This window comes from Bubalus kerabau, chromosome 7 (genome assembly GCF_029407905.1).
Source record: "Bubalus kerabau isolate K-KA32 ecotype Philippines breed swamp buffalo chromosome 7, PCC_UOA_SB_1v2, whole genome shotgun sequence".
Lineage (NCBI taxonomy): Eukaryota > Metazoa > Chordata > Mammalia > Artiodactyla > Bovidae > Bubalus > Bubalus kerabau.
The window spans coordinates 102,417,816-102,438,512 of NC_073630.1; the positions used below are offsets into that span (position 1 = coordinate 102,417,816).

Below are 20,697 nucleotides of genomic sequence, written 5' to 3' on the forward strand. Positions count from 1 at the left end.
AAATCATGCTTGTGTCACTGGGCACTCCAAGAAGATTGTTCTTAGAATAGAATTGAAATGGAAAGTCTGACTTGGGACAGTCTATAAACAGAAGAGATATAATTTGGGGGTTAATTTGGGGGTAGCAACATAGTAAAGGGATTAAGAACACAAGATTTCTTTAACTTCTCGGTCTAATTTCTGTTGTAAAATCTGGATAAAGCAAATAGCTTAACAAAGCCCATAACAGGTCTGGGTACTTTTAGTACAAGGAGAAGCAAAAACTTGGAAGTATAGAAAGTATAGGGCTTCGTGTCATGCCCCCCATAGACCTTTTACGTCTCAAGGTCTATGTTTCACAATTATATATATCTACGGGGGCTGACAGTGAGGCTTAACAGCGATAACAAAGATGAAGTAAGCCCAAGAAGGCTAGTAGATGACCTGTCAATTGCTTGCACCTGAGACAGGAACGGCCAAACTCGGGAGTTTCAAGGTCCCCGCCTTTCAGTGAGCATGCGCAATGGGGACCTGGGTATACATCATCACTCCAAAGGTGGGAAATAGAACGAGGAACTCGGGAATCTGAGAGGTGATGGGGCTGTACCTCGACCGGCTGCACGTCCACGGTTTTCCGCCGCCGGCTCCCGGCCACCATCTCCTCGTCCTCCTTCTCTTCATCGCTATGTTTAAGCTCGGTCGCGGGGGAGGCGGCAAAAACGCTCTCTAGACTAGGACGGTTTCTTTTGCGGACGGATACCCGCCTGCGGATGCGGGAACCACCTTCGTCCATGGCAGGGCCTGAGAGCCCAGCCCCAACTTCTTTCCCCGTGACCCAGCCGCCAACCCCCTAGTGGAGGGGTAAGTGCAGCAACAAGGGGAGGGTAGCAACAGGTGGAAGCTGCGCTGCCCTCTCCATCCACTTTGGGGAAGGACCGCTTTGAGACCGGAAACGGAGGCACAACCTGGGAGCCCGCCCTCTCCTCATCCAATCGTTAAGTGTGCTGGGCTGGAGGCTGGGCAAGAGGTGGGGGGCGGGGGGTGAGGGGAAAGGGAAGGTACTGCGCAGGCGTATTGAAAACCCCACCCGCTCTTTGAGTCCCGGCAAACCGCGGAACCTTTGAACCGAGTCCGCAGGCCTCTAGGGGAAGTACACCGGAAGGGACTTGTCAGGACGTTTTTTGGAAACAGAAAAGGAAGGGGAGGAGCAAGGAACCATGGCTGCTGTGGTAGGTCTTTGCGGTGGGCTAGGGAAGAGACAGTTTACGCGTTTCCCAACGGCTTTTGTCTGCCTCACAAATTCCGGGACTCGTGCAGGTAAAGTCTCCATATCCTATGCTCTTTTGTAGCATTGCAGCAATTGGTTTAGGTCTAGTTAGGTCGTTGGAGTCGTCGCTGTTAGCTAAAGGACGCTGGTGTTTAGGCGATTGTTTCGCCAAAAGAAGTGGGCATCAGTAATGGCCCGTATTTAAATGACTAGTATTTTAAAGCTGAAGAGAGCACGAGATGTCGTCCAGTACAGTGTTTTAACGTACGAGGAGCGATTCTCAATAAGAGGCAAGGACTTGCCCAAGATCTTCAGGTAGACTTAGTAAGGAAGGAGCATTTTCAGAGTCACCTAGCAGCAAATCGCAGATATCCGAGGGCCCCAGATCAGGGCGAAATTGTGACACTTCTGCACTTTTATCTGCTTTGTGCTTTTTTTGTAGAGTCTGTTTTCACTCTCCCTTTGGCATGACAATGCCTTTCAGTTTGCATTAAAATCTGTCTTTACCCACGGAGAGAAGGGAAAATAAATTTCAAGAACAGGTGAGAGGTTGTATGGCTAGGGGTATATATGCCGTTTTCCCAACGCCCCAGAAAACATTTTTATTCTAAGTCTACCACTGTCTCAAACCTAAGGCCCTTTATTTTACTTTGTTAGTAATAATGATATAAACCTTTTACATTGTGTCCCTTAGTTCATCTTGCCTCAACAGAAACACAATCTTTCCTTAGCTGCTGAGCTAACAAAAAGTTTGTTGCTGTTTCTGTTTAATTGCAGTGCTGTGGAGAAGTTGTTCACAATATAAACAGGTAACCAGCAGTGAGGACCTGGTAAGAATTTTTTTTCTTTCTTTTAATAAGGCATTTGCAACTAAGACCAAATTATGTCTTAGCTGTTTGAATAGAGTTCAGCTGAAGGACAAAGACAATTAAGATGATAATTAATCTGAGTTTGAAAATTGTAATTTATTGATGAGTAGTCACTTAAGTGAGCTTTGAAGTAAGAGAATTCCTAGATTCTTAGCAAGAAGCATGACTTGTGTAACACCATATTTTTCTTTCTAGATACGTGCTTCGGGAATTTAAAAAGGTAGTTTTGATGCATGCTGTAATTGCAGGAAGCCCAACAATGGGGTTGTACAAAGTTTACCCATACCTTGACTCCCTGTCGTCATTTCAAATTCAATTCTATTTTTATCTTAGTCATTAAAGGTTTACATCAGGATGTTAAATAGTTTCTTCTAAACTGTAGATGTATGTTTTTTTACGGATTTTAAGTACTAGTATTGGATTTAGGCCGTATAGCTTTTCTTGCTACATACAAAGACAATTTGATACTAGTTAGACCACATAACGGAGAAGGCAATGGCACCCCACTCCAGTACTTTTGCCTGGAAAATCCCATGGACGGAGGAGCCTGGTAGGCTGCAGTCCATGGGGTTGCTACAGTCAGACACAACTGAGCAACTTCACTTTCACTTTTCACTTTCATGCATTGGAGAAGGAAATGGCAACCCACTCCAGTGTTCTTGCCTGGAGAATCCCAGGGACGGGGAAGCCTGGTGGGCTGCCATCTATGGGGTCGCACAGAGTCGGACACGACTGCAGTGACTTAGCAGCAGCAGCAGACCACATAAAGGAGAAGGAAATGGCAACCCACTCCAGTATTCTTGCCTGGAGAATCCCAGGGGTGGGGAAGCCTGGTGGGCTGCCGTCTGTGGGGTCACAGAGTCGGACACGACTGAAGCGACTTAGCAGCAGCAGACCACATTAAACACATAGAGAAGGGATAGTCATTATACGTGAGTTGAATGTAAGTTGAATTAGGAACATTTGAGGAATTGGAAGAAACGAAAGAACTCCTCTAGTCCCTTTGAGCATCCATCTTGGTCATCTAATTCACACCATAGTTAAGAGAGAAAATGAAATTACTAGAGCTTCTCTTTAGGTCCTTAAATCCCAGTGAGACTCATGAAAGCTAAGGGTTCCTCAGAAAAAGGCACAAAGCCCCATTTATTTGAAGTTTTGCATACAACTACAGGGGTTCAAGACTTCAAAGCCATTTCTAGATTCAGAATCTGTATACTGGAGACACCTAAAGTGATTTTAGGACTGAGGCTTTGTGATGGAAGCTTTAGAAGCAGTAGTGAACAAAGACCAAAAAGGCTGACACAAACTTATAAAACAGTCTGGGACTGCTTTAAATTGTTATAAAACAATTTTATACTACTATAGAATTGTAGTTAAAAAAAAAAAAAACCTGTGTAGTATTACAGTAGGCTGTGGACATACTGGGGCCTCCCAGGTGGTGACAGAGGTAAAGAACCCACCTGCCAGTGCAGGAGACATAAAGAGACGTGGGTTCCATCCCTGGGTCAGGAAGATCCACTGAAGGAGGAAATGGCAACCCACTCCAGTATTCTTGCGTGGAGAATCCCATGGGCAGAGGAGCCTGGCAGACTACAGTCCATGGGTCACAAAGAGTTGGACATGATTGCAGTAACTTAGCACACACATGGAGGCATTGTCTTTTTGTAACACAAAAATATCAGTAAAACATCTAGAGAAATATAGGGATGGATTTGGAGATTATACTAGTTTAAGAATTGCATATGTTATCTGTTGTGCTGTTTTTCTTAAGTATAAGAATTTTTAGTCACCTAACAATCTGGGCAAAGCATTTTTAATCACTTATTGAAGATTTTTTTTCCTCCGATAAACCCTTTTCCCCCCAAAGATTGTATTTTTCACAGAATTGTCCTCCATCAATTAACCCCTCCTTCGCCAAACTAAAACAAGATACTTGTACAAAATATATATGAGTACTCTCAAACTTTAAAATGGTCTTTTTCAGAAATAACTTTTTCTTTTGTAAGCCAAACTGTTATTTATTCATTTTAACAGTAAGAAAGGTACAACTAATCCCTTGGAGAGATTTAAATGTGGTACCCTAAGATTTTTTTGATTCAAAGTTAACACAAAAAACATTTTCAGATTTTTGTTTTTTTCCTTTATGCTAGCCTATTCCAATGGAAAATCCTTACAAGGAGCCTCTGAAAAAATGTATCTTGTGTGAAAAACGTGTAGATTATAAGAATGTACAGGTGAGATCTGGTTTTACTTCACTGTGATACTTGATTTGGGATTTTTGCTCTTTTATTAATACAGTAGAGAAGCAAGTCAGTTTTGATAATAGGCCTTGTGTAGGGGTGACTGTTTGAGCAGCTTCGTCATTTCACATCTGGTTATACTTGCATGGATAAGGCATCTGTTTTATTCAGATAGGAACCTCTGGGCTGTCCTTCATTGACTCTTAATCATCTCAGTGTGTTTTGTTTTTTCTTCGCCCCAAACCTCTGAACAGTAGCTCCCTGTGGCAGTGATTCTCAGTCGGTGGGGTTGAGTAGTTAGGGAAAAGCTCCTGTGTTGAAGTTGATATCTTACCTCACCACCAGTATCACTATTTTGAATTCATTTTATCTGTTGTCCAGCGCTCAGCAGATTAAAAGTGGCAAATTTGGGGGAGGAGATGGTGTCGGAGTTAAGTGTACTGACAGTAGTATACAGTGATAGCTTCTTTGGAGGGAGAAAGCCCAAGAACTGTAAAATGCAAGTGTCAGGGTTAATAAGACAGAAGTAGCAGCAAATGGCCTGGTACACCTGTACGTCTTGAAGACCTCACTGTAGTCGGACATTATGGGATAGTCTAGCACGACAGATGGAATGCTCTGTACCTTGTTGTAAGCAGCAGTGGTTTAGAAAAGTTTTCTGTGGGAAAGTGAAGAAAACAGCTTTAGCACTGAAAGAACATGCTCATTAATTTGTTGTATAGACTTGTTTTTGACACACTGGGGAAGAATGTTAATTTTCACAATTACTTTGGTTATTTTAAATAGAATGAACATAGTTCAGTGTTTTTATTCATATTTTTGAAGTTTGTCTAAAATTTATTAATCAGCCTTTTATAGCTTGAAGGTGATATGTTTTGTGTTTTGAAATTTATACAAGGTTGAATAACAAGTGTATTAACATAAAATTTTTTTCCTTTCCAAATATAACTCAAACCAGCTTTTATCCCAATTTATTTCGCCCTTTACTGGATGCATTTATGGAAGGCACATAACAGGTATTTTGTTTTCTATTAACAGCAACTTAAATGTAGATAAGCCTACTCCTGTTATTTAAAAAAAAACTGGCAGATTTTCAAATATTGCCACAAATTACTATTAGACCAAAAACTATGGGTACTTTGAGAAAGTCTCTTCTGAGGCCAAAAGGGTAATTATTTTGCATATCTTCTTATACTCAGTTAACTAGAGGGTGACAACATGTAGAGAACTCGGGCTTTGCTGTTTGGGAAGATGTTGTAGTCATCCTCAGGCTCTCATTTAAACCAGGGGCCTACTGCCTACAGGCCAAATCAGATCTGCCACTTGCTAAATGGCTAAGTTTCCACAATGTCTGAGCTACAAGAGCAGAATTGATGATGACAGAGACTGTGTGGCCCACAAAGCCCAAGATACTTACTCTCAGGCTCTATACAGTTTTCCAGTCCTTCTGTGACATAATTGTCATGCATTTTGAATATTGGTATTTTTTTATGAATAAGAAAGTATTTTCTTTCATAGGTCTTTGTGGGAAGAAACAAAAAGAAATCACAAAAGCAATTAAGAGAGCTCAGATATTGGGTAAGAGCATCTGAAAAGTTGAATTATGCTAAACAAGATTTTGCTCATTGTCTTTTGTGAAGAACTTTCATTTTCTCTTCACAGGGTTTATGCCAGTTACATACAAGGATCCTGCCTATCTCAAAGACCCTAAAGTTTGTAACATCAAATATAGGGAGTAAATTATATAAAGTTATCATCAATAAATGTATTTTGCAATAAGTGGTTGTGTGGTGCTAATACTGGCTCAAACTGTAAGATTTAATAACCACTGAGTAGAAAAACTAACAGGCTAAATCTTGTCAAACTATAAAGTATTAAATTTTTAATTCTTATAGTAATTTGGAACCATGAGGAAAGCGTTTCAGGAGGGAAGCTTCCTCTTCATATCAGAATGTTCACTAGGTAAAACAGATTATTTAAAATGTTAATACTTGTCACATTTACATACACATACATTTTAAAATGTTAACACTTGTTACATTTAATGTACACATACATTTTAAAAATTGTTACTGTGGGGTCTTCACTTAAACCTGGCCCCCCAAACAGTTCATACAACACATTACAGACAATGCGATGTCACACACGGCAGGGCTGACTTGTACTGGACTTGACTTTATGCCCAGATTCCGTGTTGTAAACAGGATTGTAGAGTATGGGTGCAGGACAGTGGAATGCTTATGTAATGTACAAATCCCACAGGACAGGGTGTAGATTTGAAATTGTTAAGATTTCCTAACAAGCAGATAAGCCTGAGTAGGACCAGGCGTCTTCTCTCTGCAGAGATGTCACTTGGGGATGGACAGTGGTGCAGTCCATCACAGGACCCAACACTCAGCTCTGGACTAGTCTATCATAAACTAGAAATGTCCTCTAAATAAGCCGATCCATAGGCATCTGTGCTATGTCTCTTATTCCAGTAATACAAACAGATCCCCAAATGACAGAGAATAATGAGAAAAAAACGTCTTACAAGCATTCTTTTTCTCCTTTTCATTCCCTGAAGGATGGGACATCAAGCTTAATTTAAAATTAGGGTTCAAACAGAACCCTATTTCCTCTCCTGTCCTGCGCTTCTTATGTAACCAGTAAAGCAAACCCAGCAGCAACTCATGATTTGCACACTTCATCCCAGGTACTATGTGGGCCCCATAAGCACCCCACAGCAACTAATGTATGTTAACACATAAATAAAAGATGACAGCACATTCATAGCTAATATAGAAAAACCATCACTTAGGAAGTCACTGATGGAAGAGCAATGGTCAACGTGTGGGTTCAGCATTTCAGCCAGAGAGTAAAACATGAAGGCTTCATGTGATGTGTCTTCATGGGAAATTCTGTTACAGAAAAGACATACAAAAACCAAACTGTAAGAGTGCTCTTAACCAACCTCCACTAACCAACTCACTGAATAGGGGCTTTGCTGCTGCTGCTAAGTCACTTCAGTCGTGTCTGACTCTATGCGACCCCATAGACGGCAACCCACCAGGCTCCGCCGTCCCTGGGATTCTCCAGGCAAGAACACTGGAGTGGGCTGCCATTTCCTTCTCCAATGCATGAAAGTGAAAAGTGAAAGTGAAGTCGCTCAGTCTTGCCCGACTCTTAGCGACCCCATGGACTGCAGTCTACCAGGCTCCTCCACCCATGGGATTTTCCAGGCAAGAGTACTGGAGTGGGGTGCAATTGCCTTCTCGAACAGGGGCTTTACATCCTCTTTAAAAACCACAAGGAAGCCTAGAACTCTCTTTTATTTGTTGAGTTCTGTATTACCAAGGATTTTTTTGTTCCCGGACCTGTGTCAGTTCTGTTTTTGTACTGATGAATATAAGCATTAAAAGAAGTTATAATTACAATGAAAACCAACTAAAATGCTTTGAGACCTGATTAAAGACAACTAGCTTTAAAAAAGTCAAATTAGATGTGGTTAAGACAAATCAGATTGGGAATGGGAAATGAAAAACCCTAGTAGCGTTTTGTACTTACGCTGTTTTGCAAATTTCTTTAAAGAATCTAAAACTGGGACTTACATAAGTAATGGGTGTGATTTACATAGGAACTCCAATAGTGTTAGTTGCTCAGTTGTGGTCAACTCTTTATGACCCCATGGACTGTAGAATGCCAGGCTTCTCGGTGCATGTAATTCTCCAGGCAAGAATACTAGAATGGGTACTCTTCCCTTCTCCAGGGGATCTTCCCAACCCAGGGACTGAACCCAGGTCTCTTGTACTGCAGGCACATTCTTTACCATTTGAGCCACCAGGGAAGCCCAGGAATTCCAATACATCCATTAAAATGTTCCTGGCCCTATAAAAGTTTGACAAATGAATATATACTTCTGCTTTATGTTAAAATGAAATCTCTGTGATAGACATCATCCATATTTATTTATATGTATCATTTGAGTCCCACCTAATGGGCTTTTTCACCTAACTGAACAAGTGCTGATCCAAACACACTGCGTTACCAGGCTTGTTCTATACTCAAATTCTGGACTGATTCAATTTAAAGTATTTTATAAAATAAATGCACTAGAACTTCCCTATGTGTTACTGCAAAGAGCTGAACATAGTAAAAAAAAAAAAAAAAAAAAAGTTTGGCTTTGCCCTTCAGCTAATCAAAAATCTCCTTTGGGCCCCAAAGAATCAGAAGGTAGGAGACTGTGGATATTCACCAGAACCCTTCATTCTCTCAAGCTCTTCATCTGTTTCGGGGCTGCTCACTGTGGATGCTTGTTCTTGGTTACTACTATTGGTATCTGTTTTAGAGGGTCTGTTCTGTATCCCTCCCAGCCGTGACTTCTTGAACTGCCACCCATCATCTGTGTCTGAGGCTTTCCGCTTGGTCACCGGCAGGGCACTACGAGCTGGACTAGCTTCAGGAAAGTCTGTGTATTCCACCATTAGGGTTAGATTGTCGACCCCACTGAGAGGGTGGGTGGTAGTACAGCTACTTCCAGAAATGCGCCTATTTTTCAAGGAGATAACACTTGAATGAAGAAGTTCACAATTCGGAAAAAAGGTCCGTAAAGCTTGACAAAGCAAAATGTTCTCCTGAGGGTCTTTTTGGACATTCTTCTCTCCTAAACAAGGAAACAAACAGTTCAGCATACGGGATCTGTACTACAAAGCTCTTGTATTTATTTGTAAGTAAAGTCAAAATGACTTTAAAGAATTCTACCAGATTACCTAAATTAAGAAAAATGATAATCCCAAATTTGTATGTCACACTATCCTAATAGGAAATTAAAGTTATATTTCTTAATATCAAGATAGCATAGCTACAGCAGTACCATGTTCTTTGTTGGGTGGGATTTAAGAGTATTAATAGAAGTTATTTTTAATCCTCAGGTGGCAAGTTCATCATCTAGTGCAGTCACCTCATCCATAATTCCAATCAGTGAGAATTTTCCTTTGAAGCAAAGAAATTAGTGATAACGTGAACTTTTTACTTACGTGTTGCTTGCATCTGTGCTTGTTTTCTTTTTTTAATTTCTCCTTTTAATCTGTTTACATCATTTAGTAGTTTTTCTACAGCTCTCTCACTATGTTCTACTTTTTCGCATATACTCTGCGGAATAAAATAAGGGCACAGCGAAAGTTCCAAATTGTTACTACAGTCTAGGTTCACAAACAATACAAAATCCTTCATGGTATATAACACCGATTATTTCTCTTTAACATTTTATTTTGCAGTTTTCTGAAGGAATAAGTATTCTGAAGGAATAAGATAAAACTTATACAGTTTTATCATTCAAGTTACTTCCTAGATAATACACAGACAAAAGATATTTAACTTGCTTTGAAACAAATTATTTTGAGATGCAGAGTTACTGCAAACGTAACATTAAGAAACTAACAATAAGTATGAAAAAAAAAGTAAATTGTTTGACAATTACAAAATAAAACTGATGATTTTAATTCCTGTAAAACTATTTTTGAAATGCAGAATGGTCTTAATGTGTCATCAGTTTTTAAGTACTAACACCCTTTGACTCAGTGATTTCATTTTGGGAATATATCTTAAATAAACAAATTTATATATGATGATGGTTCTCAGTATCAGATCAAAAACAACTAATTTCCAATTATAGTATAGTAAGCAAGAGAGTTCCAGAAAAACATCTATTTCTGCTTTATTGACTATGCCAAAGCCTTTGACTGTGTGGATCACAATAAACTGGAAAATTCTGAAAGAGATGGGAATACCAGACCACCTGACCTGCCTCTTGAGAAACCTATATGCAGGTCAGGAAGCAACAGTTAGAACTGGACATGGAACAACAGACTGGTTCCAAATAGGAAAAGGAGTACGTCAAGGCTGTATATTATCACCCTGCTTATTTAACTTATATGCAGAGTACATCATGAGAAATGCTGGGCTGGAAGAAGCACAAGCTGGAATGAAGATTGCAAGGAGAAATATCAATAACCTCAGATATGCAGATGACACCACCCTTATGGCAGAAAGTGAAGAGGAACGAAAAAGCCTCTTGATGAAGGTGAAAAAGGAGAGAGAAAAAGTTGGCTTAAAATTCAACATTCAGAAAACGAAGATCATGGCATCTGGTCCCATCACTTCATGGGAAATAGATGTGGAAACAGTGTCAGACTTTATTTTTTGGGGCTCCAAAATCACTGCAGATGGTGACTGCAGCCATGAAATTAAAAGACGCTTACTCCTTGGAAGAAAAGTTATGACCAACTTAGCATATTGAAAAGCAGAGACATTACTTTGCCAACAAAGGTCCGTCTAGTCAAGGCTATGGGTTTTTCCTGTGGTCATGTACGGATGTGAGAGTTGGACTGTGAAGAAAGCTGAGCGCTGAAGAATTGATGCTTTTGAACCGTGGTGCTGGAGAAAACGCTTAAGAGTCCCTTGGACTGCAAGGAGATCTAACCAGTCCATTGTGAAGGAGATGAGCCCTGGGATTTCTTTGGAAGGAATGATGCTAAAGCTGAAACTCTAGTACTCTGGCCACCTCATGCAAAGAGTTGACTCATTGGAAAAGACTCTGATACTGGGAGGGATTGGGGGCAGGAAGAGAAGGGGACGACAGAAGATGAGATGGCTGGATGGCATCACTGACTCGATGGACGTGAGTCTGAGTGACCTCTGGGAGATGGTGATGGACAGGGAGGCCTGGCGTGCTGTGCTTCATGGGGTCGCAAAGAGTTGGACACGACTGAGCGACTGAACTGAACTGAAGCCTATTTTAGTGCATACTTTAGGACGCTTCTACCCAGCCTATTTCTCATGAACTTACACACCCTGCCCTAAAAGTTCACTAGTAACCTTTCACCAACCTGACCCAAGCAGAAATACTACAACAGCCAACTGGCAAGTCCTAATCTCTCAAACAGAAGAGATCTAAATGCAGAAGCTATAGGTTAGCTGCTTTCTGGTTAGCCAGTGGGTGAGTAAACAAGATCCGTCGAGACTATGAAGGAAACCAGCGTGCAGACACAGGAAGTCCAGATGGCATTCGAGCTCCTGGTTCTAGTTGCTTCCTAGGCTCAGTTGACCTGTCGTCTCTTCCTCTCACAGACCTCTCCATTCCCTAAATTAGCCCAAGTTGGTACTTTTAATGTAAGAGTTCTAATATATCACTCTAAGAAATATATTAAAAGGAACTAAAATATGAGAAATTAATGATACATCAAATAAAAATCATGAAACAAATTTCTACGTCCCCATCCCTGTGCACAGTATGCAAGCGTGTGTGTGTTAGGGGAGAACAAGAATGTGACCAAGTGCAAACAGTGCAGTTACAGTGCTAAGACTCTTGACGCTTCTCTAAAGTTCCTATAATGTAGTTCATATTAAAAAAAAAAGTACAATATTACTAGTGTGTAACATGTATTAACCCCATTTCTCTTGGTGCGCTATACTGATGAGTATGGTGGCCACAGAGCGTGCTACTCAGATCCCCATCTGCAGGAAGCAGAGCTGACCGATGGCTCCTGCTGCTATCCTTTTAGTTCTGCTGCTGTGCGCGCTTAGGTCATGCTCCCCCTGGGCCTCTTAGCCAATGACTGAGCACAGTGAAGATATGAGAGTCTATTCCTATAGGACACCTTTGCTCAGACTGCATCATCTGGCTGAAGTTTTTCTGGCCATGTAGTCCACAGCTCTTCCTACCCTCTCATCCTCCTTTCCGTGTCTCCTCTCTCAGGTGTCAGACTTAACATGGCAAGTCTCCCTGCCACTCTTGGGCTCTCCCCTTTATTCTTCAAAGGTCTAACAAACCACCTGCATGTCTCAATGCCCATGTTGATGTCTACTTCTCAAGGGACCTCAGTGGACACAGTGAGACAACTCAGTACTGTGGCAGACTGTTTTGTTCTCAAATATTTGCTTCCCTTTTTATCCTGTAAAAGGGTCATACATCCCTGCCTACTACCATGGCATCCTCTGGCCAGTAAAATGTGCGTGGAGGTAGGTGATATGCTAGCTCTGAGCAGAAGTTCTAAGAGCTGCTGTGAATTTCCACCAGTTTTACTGCTCTTTTCCCTTTGTCATGAGATGAACATGTCCCACATAAGGGCTGGACCCCAGAATGAAGATGACATTTAGAACAGAAGCAGAGATGCAGCCAAGACACAGTATTTCTGTCGATCACTGAGATGGAGGTCTTCATTAATGAAGCTAAACTAATAAAAAGACTTATGTCTAGGCAACCATGAAGCTGTCCCTGAGTATATATTCAGTGATCAATGTGATATGAACTCTGTAAGAGATTTTTAACATTTTTTAATTGGAGGATAATTAATTGCTTTACAATGTTGTGTTGGTTTCTGCCGTACAACAACGTGAATCAGCTGTAAGTACATGCATGTCCCTTCCCTCTTGAATCTCCCTCCCACCTCTCCACCCCCATCCTGCCCCTCTAGGTTCTCCCAGAGCACTGGGTTGAGCTCCCTGTTGGACAGCAACTTCCCACTAGCCATCTGTTTTACATATGGTAATGTGTGTGTTTGAGTGCTACTTTGTCAATTCGTCCCACCCCTCTCCTTCCCCCACTGTGTCCACAAGTCTGTTCTATAAGAGATCTTTAAATGTTTAACTTACCTTTAATTCATCTTGTAAAGAAGTATACATTTCATTTATCTTCTGCACCTCCTTTAAAGATCCATCTTCTTTAAAAAATTCAGAGCTATAAAACAATTACCATTTCTTCCAGGCAAATGTACATAACTGATTTTAATAATACAATAAAAAAACTTCTTTGTAGTTGAGGAACATTTAGAAGATTGTTTTTATTGGCTTTGCAGGGACCACAATTTTGTTAACTTATTGTATACAACAAAACCAACCAGAAAACCTAGTTCATCTATCTTCACCTCAGCAAAATTTTTGGCCTTCTAAATACTATTTCCAGGACTCAAAGGAGAGGTTAAGTGAAAGTAGATAAAGACTGAAGGAGAGGGGTAGAGGACGGATCTGTCTTGGCAATGCCATCAGTCAGTTATCTTACGAAGTTCAAGGCATCATGGATTGAAAAAAGCAACATTATATATATATAAAAGAAAAACAATTCTAAGGCATGTTTTATAAAACTCCCAACTGAGATAAATATAAAACTTTGTGTCTTAAAATCAATGAAACACGGTATTCAATTTCAATAAGGCACTGTTAAGCACTGTGGGAACACAAAGATAAATAAAATCGAGTTCATTAGTCTCATAAAATTCACATTTAGTAAGTACCCTACAGATCTGACCAGTGTTGTGATTTCTGACATTCATTATTCCCTTACTGCTCACAAAACTTACAGCTCCACAGTGTGAGTCTTGACTAAAGCCTCACTTTTTTTTCTTCATTTAATATACAATCTAATTTTTTTGCCTTTATAATCTGAACTGCTGCCTTAGAAAATTATTATTTTGAGGCTAGCTCCTTATTCTAAGAGTAAATATGTCATAATATATAGGCTGTACACTACCACCCCCTTTCGTATTTGACAAATGACAGATGCTGGAAGGAAACAGAAGTCGTTTACTTAAGTAAACTTGAGTAATGTGGCCATTGGTCAGTTTTCCTTTTATTTTTATTCCTTGTGTAATAAAAAACTAACTTCAAAAAATGAATAGGAGTTAAGTTTAGTGGGAAAAAGGTTGAAGAATCTCACCTGTGTGTTTTTACTGCTCGACTGAAACCAGCAGACGTACAGGAACCAGATGTAGTTTTATAACCCAGCTGTTCGGACATGCCCAGGTTGGCCACCACTAAAGGTATCCTATGAAAAAGTCTGAAGAAATAAACATTTTAAAAATACAGTTAAAGTGAAAAGCTAGCATCTAGTTATTAGTATAGACTACCTTTTCCTATAAGATTAAAAAACAAACAAAAACCCCATTCCTTACTATTTACGCAAGAAAAAATTATTGATTTGAGGCAAATAGCTTTTAAAAATTGTGAGATATGCATAGTGTAAGATTATTGTGTGAAAAAATACTTTAATGGCTATTTTAACTGATCACCACATGTGAAAGTAAGGTATTACCACTGTGATACATCCTATCTTTCATGAACGAGAGAATTACTCTTCATTGGTACTCTCTGAACTTCATTTTCATACTCTATGAAAATGCTGTCTATATTTCCTGTGGAGAGTCCTATTAACTCATTTTGGTGGATCAACAAGAAACACTTTGTTTCCTGGCAGAGGTTAAGAGAAAAACTGCTCAGGTACACAGGCTTCAGTTCTACATTATATTCCTTAGCAACTGATACCTAAGGCATGCATATTTTTTCCACCTTATGGCAAATAACAGCAAATTCTCAGTGTCAGGAATGCAAGCATCATTCCACTGTTGTTTAGTTGCTAAGTCGTGTCCAACTCTTATGACCCCAGGGACTGTAGCCCACCAGGCTCCTCTGTCCATGGGATTCTCCAGACAAGAATACTGGTGTGGGTTGCCATACTGGACTTCTAATTTCCTTATCTGAACTTCATTTTCCCATCTATAAAGAACCAATGTTAAAACAGACCAAAAAGAATTACTGTGACAATCTAATGCCAATCTACGAAAACAGTAAGCCATAAAAAGTACAATGAAAATACTGGGCACATTTTTTTCTTATCTGAAAATAGCCAGTAACTGGTCAACATTTACCCTTTCTGAGGTTTATATAAGGCATGCTCCAGTCGATGAGTAGAGCAGCTTTCTGTTATTATACTTGGTGTTAGTAACAGAAAAACAAGTTCCCGGCTTGAGAGATGCTGCTGTAAGTTTCTGTGAAGCAGTCTCTCTCTAAATGTCATGATCTGGTCTGAATGACGTCGCAATTTGTACCAACCAACCACATCCTGAAAGAAATAATATATCAGGTGTATATCTTCGTAGTTACAATTATTATCTGTTTTACTGTCATAATTAAGTAATGAAACTGACAATCTTAAAAATGGCTTAATATTCAGCAAGATTTGGGGCCTAAATAATCAAAACATACACTTAAGAATATGCTTTAACCTTATATATAGTGTGCAAACTGACTTGCAGTTAAATTACTTCCCATTCAGTTAACAGTGCTATAATTTTATTCAATATGGATTAAAGGAAAAATTCTTAACTTCCTCTAGTTCTCTTATGGCATTTTCTATCTTAAATCTTAATCTTTAGTCAAAATTTAAATGAAGAAAATGTCAATGAAAACCAATTAACTTCCTGTCTGGATCCTTCATTTGCTAAGGAAGTAAACTGAAGCCAATGGCTTTTAACTGAAATTTATACAATAGGCATGTTATCAGACTTTGTTGCAAGATTAGGATCATATGAAAGGGTTTTGTAAATTATAACATGCTAAACAAATGTGTTGTTAGTATCACTAAACCTTTTTCTTCAAACTGGAGAAAATCACATTTACTGGAAACTTAGTACTAAGAGAAAAACAACCACTTTGGAAATCTCTGGCAGTTTCAACAACTAATTTTAATGTTTGCATGTTTAAATTGAAGAAATTAAAATTACTTTTTTTTTTAAAACTAAAACATTTTTACAATTACATTTTTTAAAATTTATTTTTAATTGAAGGATAATTGCTTTACAATATTGTGCTGTTTTCTGCCACACATCAACATCAATCAGCCACAGTTACACATATATCCCCTCTCTCTTGAACCTCCCTCCCACCTCCCACCCCATCCCACCCCTCTAGGTTGTTACAGAGCCCGGGTATGAGTTTGCTGAGTCATACAGCAAATTCCCATTGGCTATCTATTTTTAATAGGTAGTGTATGTTTCCATGTGACTGTCTCCATTCATTCTACCCTCTCTTTCCTCCCCTCACCTCCGTGTCCATAAGTCTGTTCTCTATGTCTGCGTCTCCACTGCAGCCCTGCAAATAGGTTCATCCGTACCATCTTTCTAGATTCCATATATATGCATTAATATATGATATTTGTTTTTCTCTTTCTGACTTAGTTCATTCTGTATCATAGGCTCTAAGTTCATCCACCTCATTAGAACTGACTCAAATGCATTCCTTTTTATGGCTGAACACTACTACATTGTATATATGTACCACAGCTGCTTTATCCATTCATCTGTTGATGGACATCTAGGGTTCCTCCATGTCCTACCTAGTTACAAGTTCATTTTTAAATACCCAAATAAAATTGGAGGAAAAGCTCAAGCACTTTCAACAAGGGATGGTTTTTGAAAGAAACTTCTTTTACTAAATCTACTTTTATTTTCGACTAAGAGATCAAGAAGTTTTAAGGGGAAATAAGTACCAAGAAAAAATGCTGTCTTCGGACAAAAATGTTTTTTGATCATTCAACTTTTAACTGAACACCAAGGAGGCTGGGGAGGATCCAGATTAGGTGTTGTGTGGGAAACCATCCCTGCAGTAGGAGAAACTAACTGTAGCCATGGAAAAGGAAGGCAGTGGAGTAAGTCCCTAGTGATAAGTGGTGTGGGAAGGGGCAAGGTGGGGATGGAGAAAAGGGAGACACTATGTAAGCCAGAACAGCCAGGAGAAGGAGAAAACAAGATGAAGATTCTTAGTGACTAGCTTTGCTTTCAGAGAAAACCCTCTGAATTTCTGGAAAGAACAAGTCTTTCCTTACCTGCTTTATAGAAGACTTTGTGAAGACAAATGCTGCATGAAAGTTCTGTCAAAATATTACACATTTTCAGGAGCTTAAAATAATACATATAATACAAAAAGAGAAAGGGTAAATCAGGGAATACCTTCTTGACATTTGATAATATTTTCTTCAGTGCCTGCTCATTTACTTCACCAGAAGAATTATAAAAGCTGTAAAAGACAAAATTAAAGGCATTTGAAATAAACTAAAAATATAATAATTTTATTGGCGCTTTTAATTTTAGTTACTCCTAGCCCAATAACCCAACATTCATAGACTTACTTACCTGTTAGATGAAGTTCTAAAATATATAGGAGAAAAAGTTCTCAAATGAACAGACTTAAAAGTGGTAGAAATATGTGGTCCATAAGCAATTAAAAAGGAAAAGGAATGGAGAAACTTCAAGGGATAAGTATGGGTACCACATTTTTTTTAACCTAAAACAAAACAAACTATCCATTAAATAGTTATTTGTAAGTTCACATAGATAGTTCACAATTTACATACTAAAACTTTTTTTAACAATAATGACACATACAAAAGAATGTGTAATGAAGCAAAACAAAAAGAAAACAATTTATTCATTGCTAATTCCAAAAGCTATACTTAAATTAAGAGAAGTGCTTTAGGAAGTTGGTTGATTTTTGGCGGGGTCGGGGAGGGGATAGGTATTAGTTTAGTGATCCCTGTTCTGTAGCTGGAATGTTAAATATAGACAGGAAATGCAGGGAGAAGTGAAAAGTATTTCTACAAGATTCTAAAGCATTGACTTCCAGCTTTCTTTCCCCTCCAGGGCTGGAAAATATTTTCCTCCTTTTTAACTTCCATTCCAAGATCAACAATATTCTTTTTGATGATGAGATATCTGTTATGCCAAATTCCTGACAAATACTATTCACTGTAATAGGCTTTTACTGGTAACTCTAATCTGCACACTGAAAAAATTCAGCTACATAAAAGTGAAAAAATATATCCTAATAAGCAATATTCTTTTTCTTTTTAACTTACAAAATAGACAAAGTGTTCTACCTCTAAAGGGGAACAGTTCAACTCACTGAACAGACTCTTCCATCTCACTTATTCATTCCAACATGAAAAATCTAAATGCAAGAGTTTATTACTGTGTTTTCTCTAGGCTGATCCACTTCTGAGCTTCTCAAACTGGGGAACAAGGCAACATACCAGAGTGTAAAAGAAACAGCAGGACAACAGAGTACATCTTCTGTGCAAGCACTAATTTATGTGAAGCTTTTTGGAAACGGGGCATTTTTTTAATAGAAATACATTGTGCAGTAGAATTCAAGTTAAACTGCTTAATTTTTTTTTTAAGTGACTTTCAGTTTCAGGCTTCAATGGGCTGTTTTCCAGATTTCTGAGGTAAGAGAATCAGTATATTTCAGTAGAAAACATTAAGAAACAATGTATCAGAGCAGTGTTGAGAAACTTTTGCTGTAAAAGGGCCAGAAAAGTAAATATCTTAGGCTTTGTGGAACAGTCTCTGTTACATATTTGTCCATCATTTTAACTCTTAAAAAATGTTATTTATGGAGGGCCACATAAAAACAGGTCATGGGGCCACAGTTTGCCACCCTGCGTATTAGAATACAAAACTGAGTACTAAGGCTTATCCAGCTCGGATTCCATGAAGTATGGTATTGAAAGACTGGTTTTAACACGTGCACCTATATCATTTAAAACGAGAGAGAAACAGTACAGCATGCTGTAGGATTAGGACTTAAGAAATCTGGATTCTTCTAGTTTTGCCCTACTGCTAACCTGTTATTCCGTCCCTGCCCCACAATTCTGTAAACCTAAAAGGCTGAGGCATGGCTGCCTTATCACTGGACCAGACGGCGTCCTCAGCTCTAAGACTCTATTAAGAGCTGGTCTAATTATGCAAAGTGGTTGCCAGGAGATACTGAATCACTTATTTTTTTTTTTCATTCTCCCTCCTTAATCCATTCCTGCCCCAGAGTTCCTCAAGAAAGTACTCTTTATGAATCTCCACCAAGAATCCCTCATTCAAAAGGTATTTTCTCATACCCATTGTATATTAGGCAGCACAGAGGAGCTGTGCCCCTTTCTAGTACAGCAGTTTAAGACCACACTAAGCCTCCAGGGGTGTTTCTCACCTTAATACTCTGCTCCACCGCAACTCTCCCACAACCTCGGAAATGGTGCATACAGTGTGACTCTAAGACATTCATGTACCGTTTACATAAACCATAAAGCTATTTCACCAAAACCACACCATATTGTTTTATGGTTATAGTTGCTTACTTTATGGAAGTTCATTGATTTGTGTACTTTTCTATGTATTATAAACCTCAATGAAAAGTTTTTAACAATATCGCAGCCTATCAGGGCTAAGAGTACTACTACTATCTGTAGGTTAAGAGTGTAGGTTTCTACCCTTGAAAAACAACAGGAAGCAGGTTAGATAAAGAACCTAACCAATTAATAGACAAAAGGTAACATTAAAAAAACAGAAGTGAGGCAACAAATGATAAACCGGAATAAAAAGATAGGAAAAAAGGGCTGCTGCTGATGCATGAGAGCGTGTCACTGAGTTTACAGTATGTGATGAGGTGATGGGTGGGAGAAGGAAAAGCAATCCTCAAGGTAAACTGGTGCCTGGGAGAGGCAGTGAGGACCAGCTGAAGAAAGCAGATAAACACAGAGAAAGAGCTATTAGACAGGGCCGAAATGAAGAGGTGAAGTTTCAGGTATTTTAAAAGTCTTTATTTTCATCTGTATCACCATGTATAACTTGTAACTAAGATACTTTGTTAGTTATAAAGATTCACTTGCAGATAATAATTTTCACAATGGATTTCTGACTTGCTATTACTACTCACCTAAAAAGCTGATAGCATGAAATGTATTTCTGAATGTCTGGGGAAAAAAAAAAAGAATGTTTAGTTATGGTGACATTAATGATCACTTGAATAACGTATATCAGGCATTCCATGCCAGGATTTACGTTACTGTTATCTTATTTAATCCTGACAACAAACCCACGTGATAGATGTAATTATTCCTTCCATTTTAAAGATGAGACAACAGGCAGAGAGATTAAGTAGTTTACCCAAGCCACTGATGGAGCCAGAATTTCAACCCAGAGCCTCACTCGTGACTACAATGCTCTGTTCTTTCTAACTGGGTTTAACAATGGCTACACAAAAGGCAAAGTCACAGTCGCTATATTCACTGAGTTCTGAAACAGTTATGCTCCAATTTTACCCAACTGATAAAAGTAGCTGTTAAAGGAATTATCTGTTTCTCCAACTGATTGTTTCATAAAGGATCTGTCAGTGTTAATTGTAGACTAGAGAAAAAATGTTCAACATCTCTTAAGAGGTGAATTTTATTCTCCTGTCTGTAGAAATACTACATCTAAAAACATCTAAATTCTGGTAGTTGCAGATGCTGTGCAAACATTAAATTCTATCATATGAGACATCATTACAGATCACATAGGCAGCAATTCATGTAAGAAGTATCAAGATGAATATGGTGTTTCCTCTATCATTCCAAACTTTCAGATCCCTCAAGATTCAGTAGGGAACAGTGAAAAGAGCGAAAAGACTCACATATGATCCCAGAGAAAGTCATCAAGACAATACAAGCTCTTCTAGGCACCCCATCTTTCTGTGTTTGTGGGACAGCATTTACAGGATCACTGTA

The 20,697-nt window shown here is 39.0% G+C and overlaps 3 protein-coding genes across 13 annotated transcripts in view; 1 reads left to right on the forward strand and 2 right to left on the reverse strand.

Moving 5' to 3' along the window:
- The window catches only part of HELQ (helicase, POLQ like), a 49,466-nt gene extending 48,607 nt beyond the window's left edge, over positions 1-859 (reverse strand). For 3 of the 4 annotated variants that reach the window (XM_055588963.1, XM_055588965.1, XM_055588962.1), the window contains exon 1: positions 587-858. In XM_055588963.1, coding sequence (XP_055444938.1) covers positions 587-772 — 186 coding nt within the window. In that variant the 5' untranslated portion in view covers positions 773-858. Of the gene's footprint in view, positions 1-586 lie in introns of all 4 variants that reach the window. The other variant, XM_055588964.1, reaches the window with a different exon arrangement.
- Positions 860-1,083: 224 nt separating this feature from the next.
- Positions 1,084-6,134, forward strand: MRPS18C (mitochondrial ribosomal protein S18C). 2 transcript variants are annotated; one of them, XM_055588980.1, is made up of 6 exons: positions 1,084-1,296; positions 2,024-2,076; positions 4,266-4,349; positions 5,314-5,371; positions 5,874-5,933; positions 5,996-6,134. In XM_055588980.1, the coding sequence occupies exons 1-6, from the start codon at positions 1,197-1,199 to the stop codon at positions 6,064-6,066; spliced, it is 426 nt and encodes a 141-aa protein (XP_055444955.1). In that variant the 5' UTR covers positions 1,084-1,196; the 3' UTR covers positions 6,067-6,134. The 2 variants fall into 2 exon arrangements, with proteins under 2 accessions (XP_055444955.1, XP_055444954.1); XM_055588979.1 differs by having other exon boundaries at positions 1,110-1,296; positions 6,018-6,134.
- A 77-nt stretch (positions 6,135-6,211) lies between these two features.
- The window catches only part of ABRAXAS1 (abraxas 1, BRCA1 A complex subunit), a 257,244-nt gene continuing 242,758 nt past the window's right edge, over positions 6,212-20,697 (reverse strand). For 4 of the 7 annotated variants that reach the window (XM_055588973.1, XM_055588972.1, XM_055588978.1 and 1 more), the window contains 9 exons: positions 19,869-19,905; positions 17,114-17,180; positions 16,990-17,034; positions 15,035-15,228; positions 14,047-14,166; positions 12,987-13,071; positions 9,371-9,485; positions 8,590-8,997; positions 6,212-7,255 (listed from right to left, as the gene is read on the reverse strand). In XM_055588973.1, the coding sequence (XP_055444948.1) occupies positions 7,194-7,255; positions 8,590-8,997; positions 9,371-9,485; positions 12,987-13,071; positions 14,047-14,166; positions 15,035-15,228; positions 16,990-17,034; positions 17,114-17,180; positions 19,869-19,905 (1,133 nt within the window). In that variant the 3' untranslated portion in view covers positions 6,212-7,193. Of the gene's footprint in view, positions 7,256-7,650; positions 8,998-9,370; positions 9,486-12,986; positions 13,072-14,046; positions 14,167-15,034; positions 15,229-16,989; positions 17,035-17,113; positions 17,181-19,868; positions 19,906-20,697 lie in introns of those variants that run through there. The other 3 variants (XM_055588976.1, XM_055588975.1, XM_055588977.1) reach the window with 3 other exon arrangements.

Bases quoted from the DNA above. Each gene is read 5' to 3' on its own strand.
- MRPS18C (XM_055588979.1), top strand. From the start codon at position 1,197: ATGGCTGCTGTGGTAGGTCTTTGCGGTGGGCTAGGGAAGAGACAGTTT. The intron at 1,297-2,023 runs GTAAAGTCTCCA...GTTTAATTGCAG, and splicing joins AAATTCCGGGACTCGTGCAG to TGCTGTGGAGAAGTTGTTCA. The intron at 2,077-4,265 runs GTAAGAATTTTT...CCTTTATGCTAG, and splicing joins TAACCAGCAGTGAGGACCTG to CCTATTCCAATGGAAAATCC.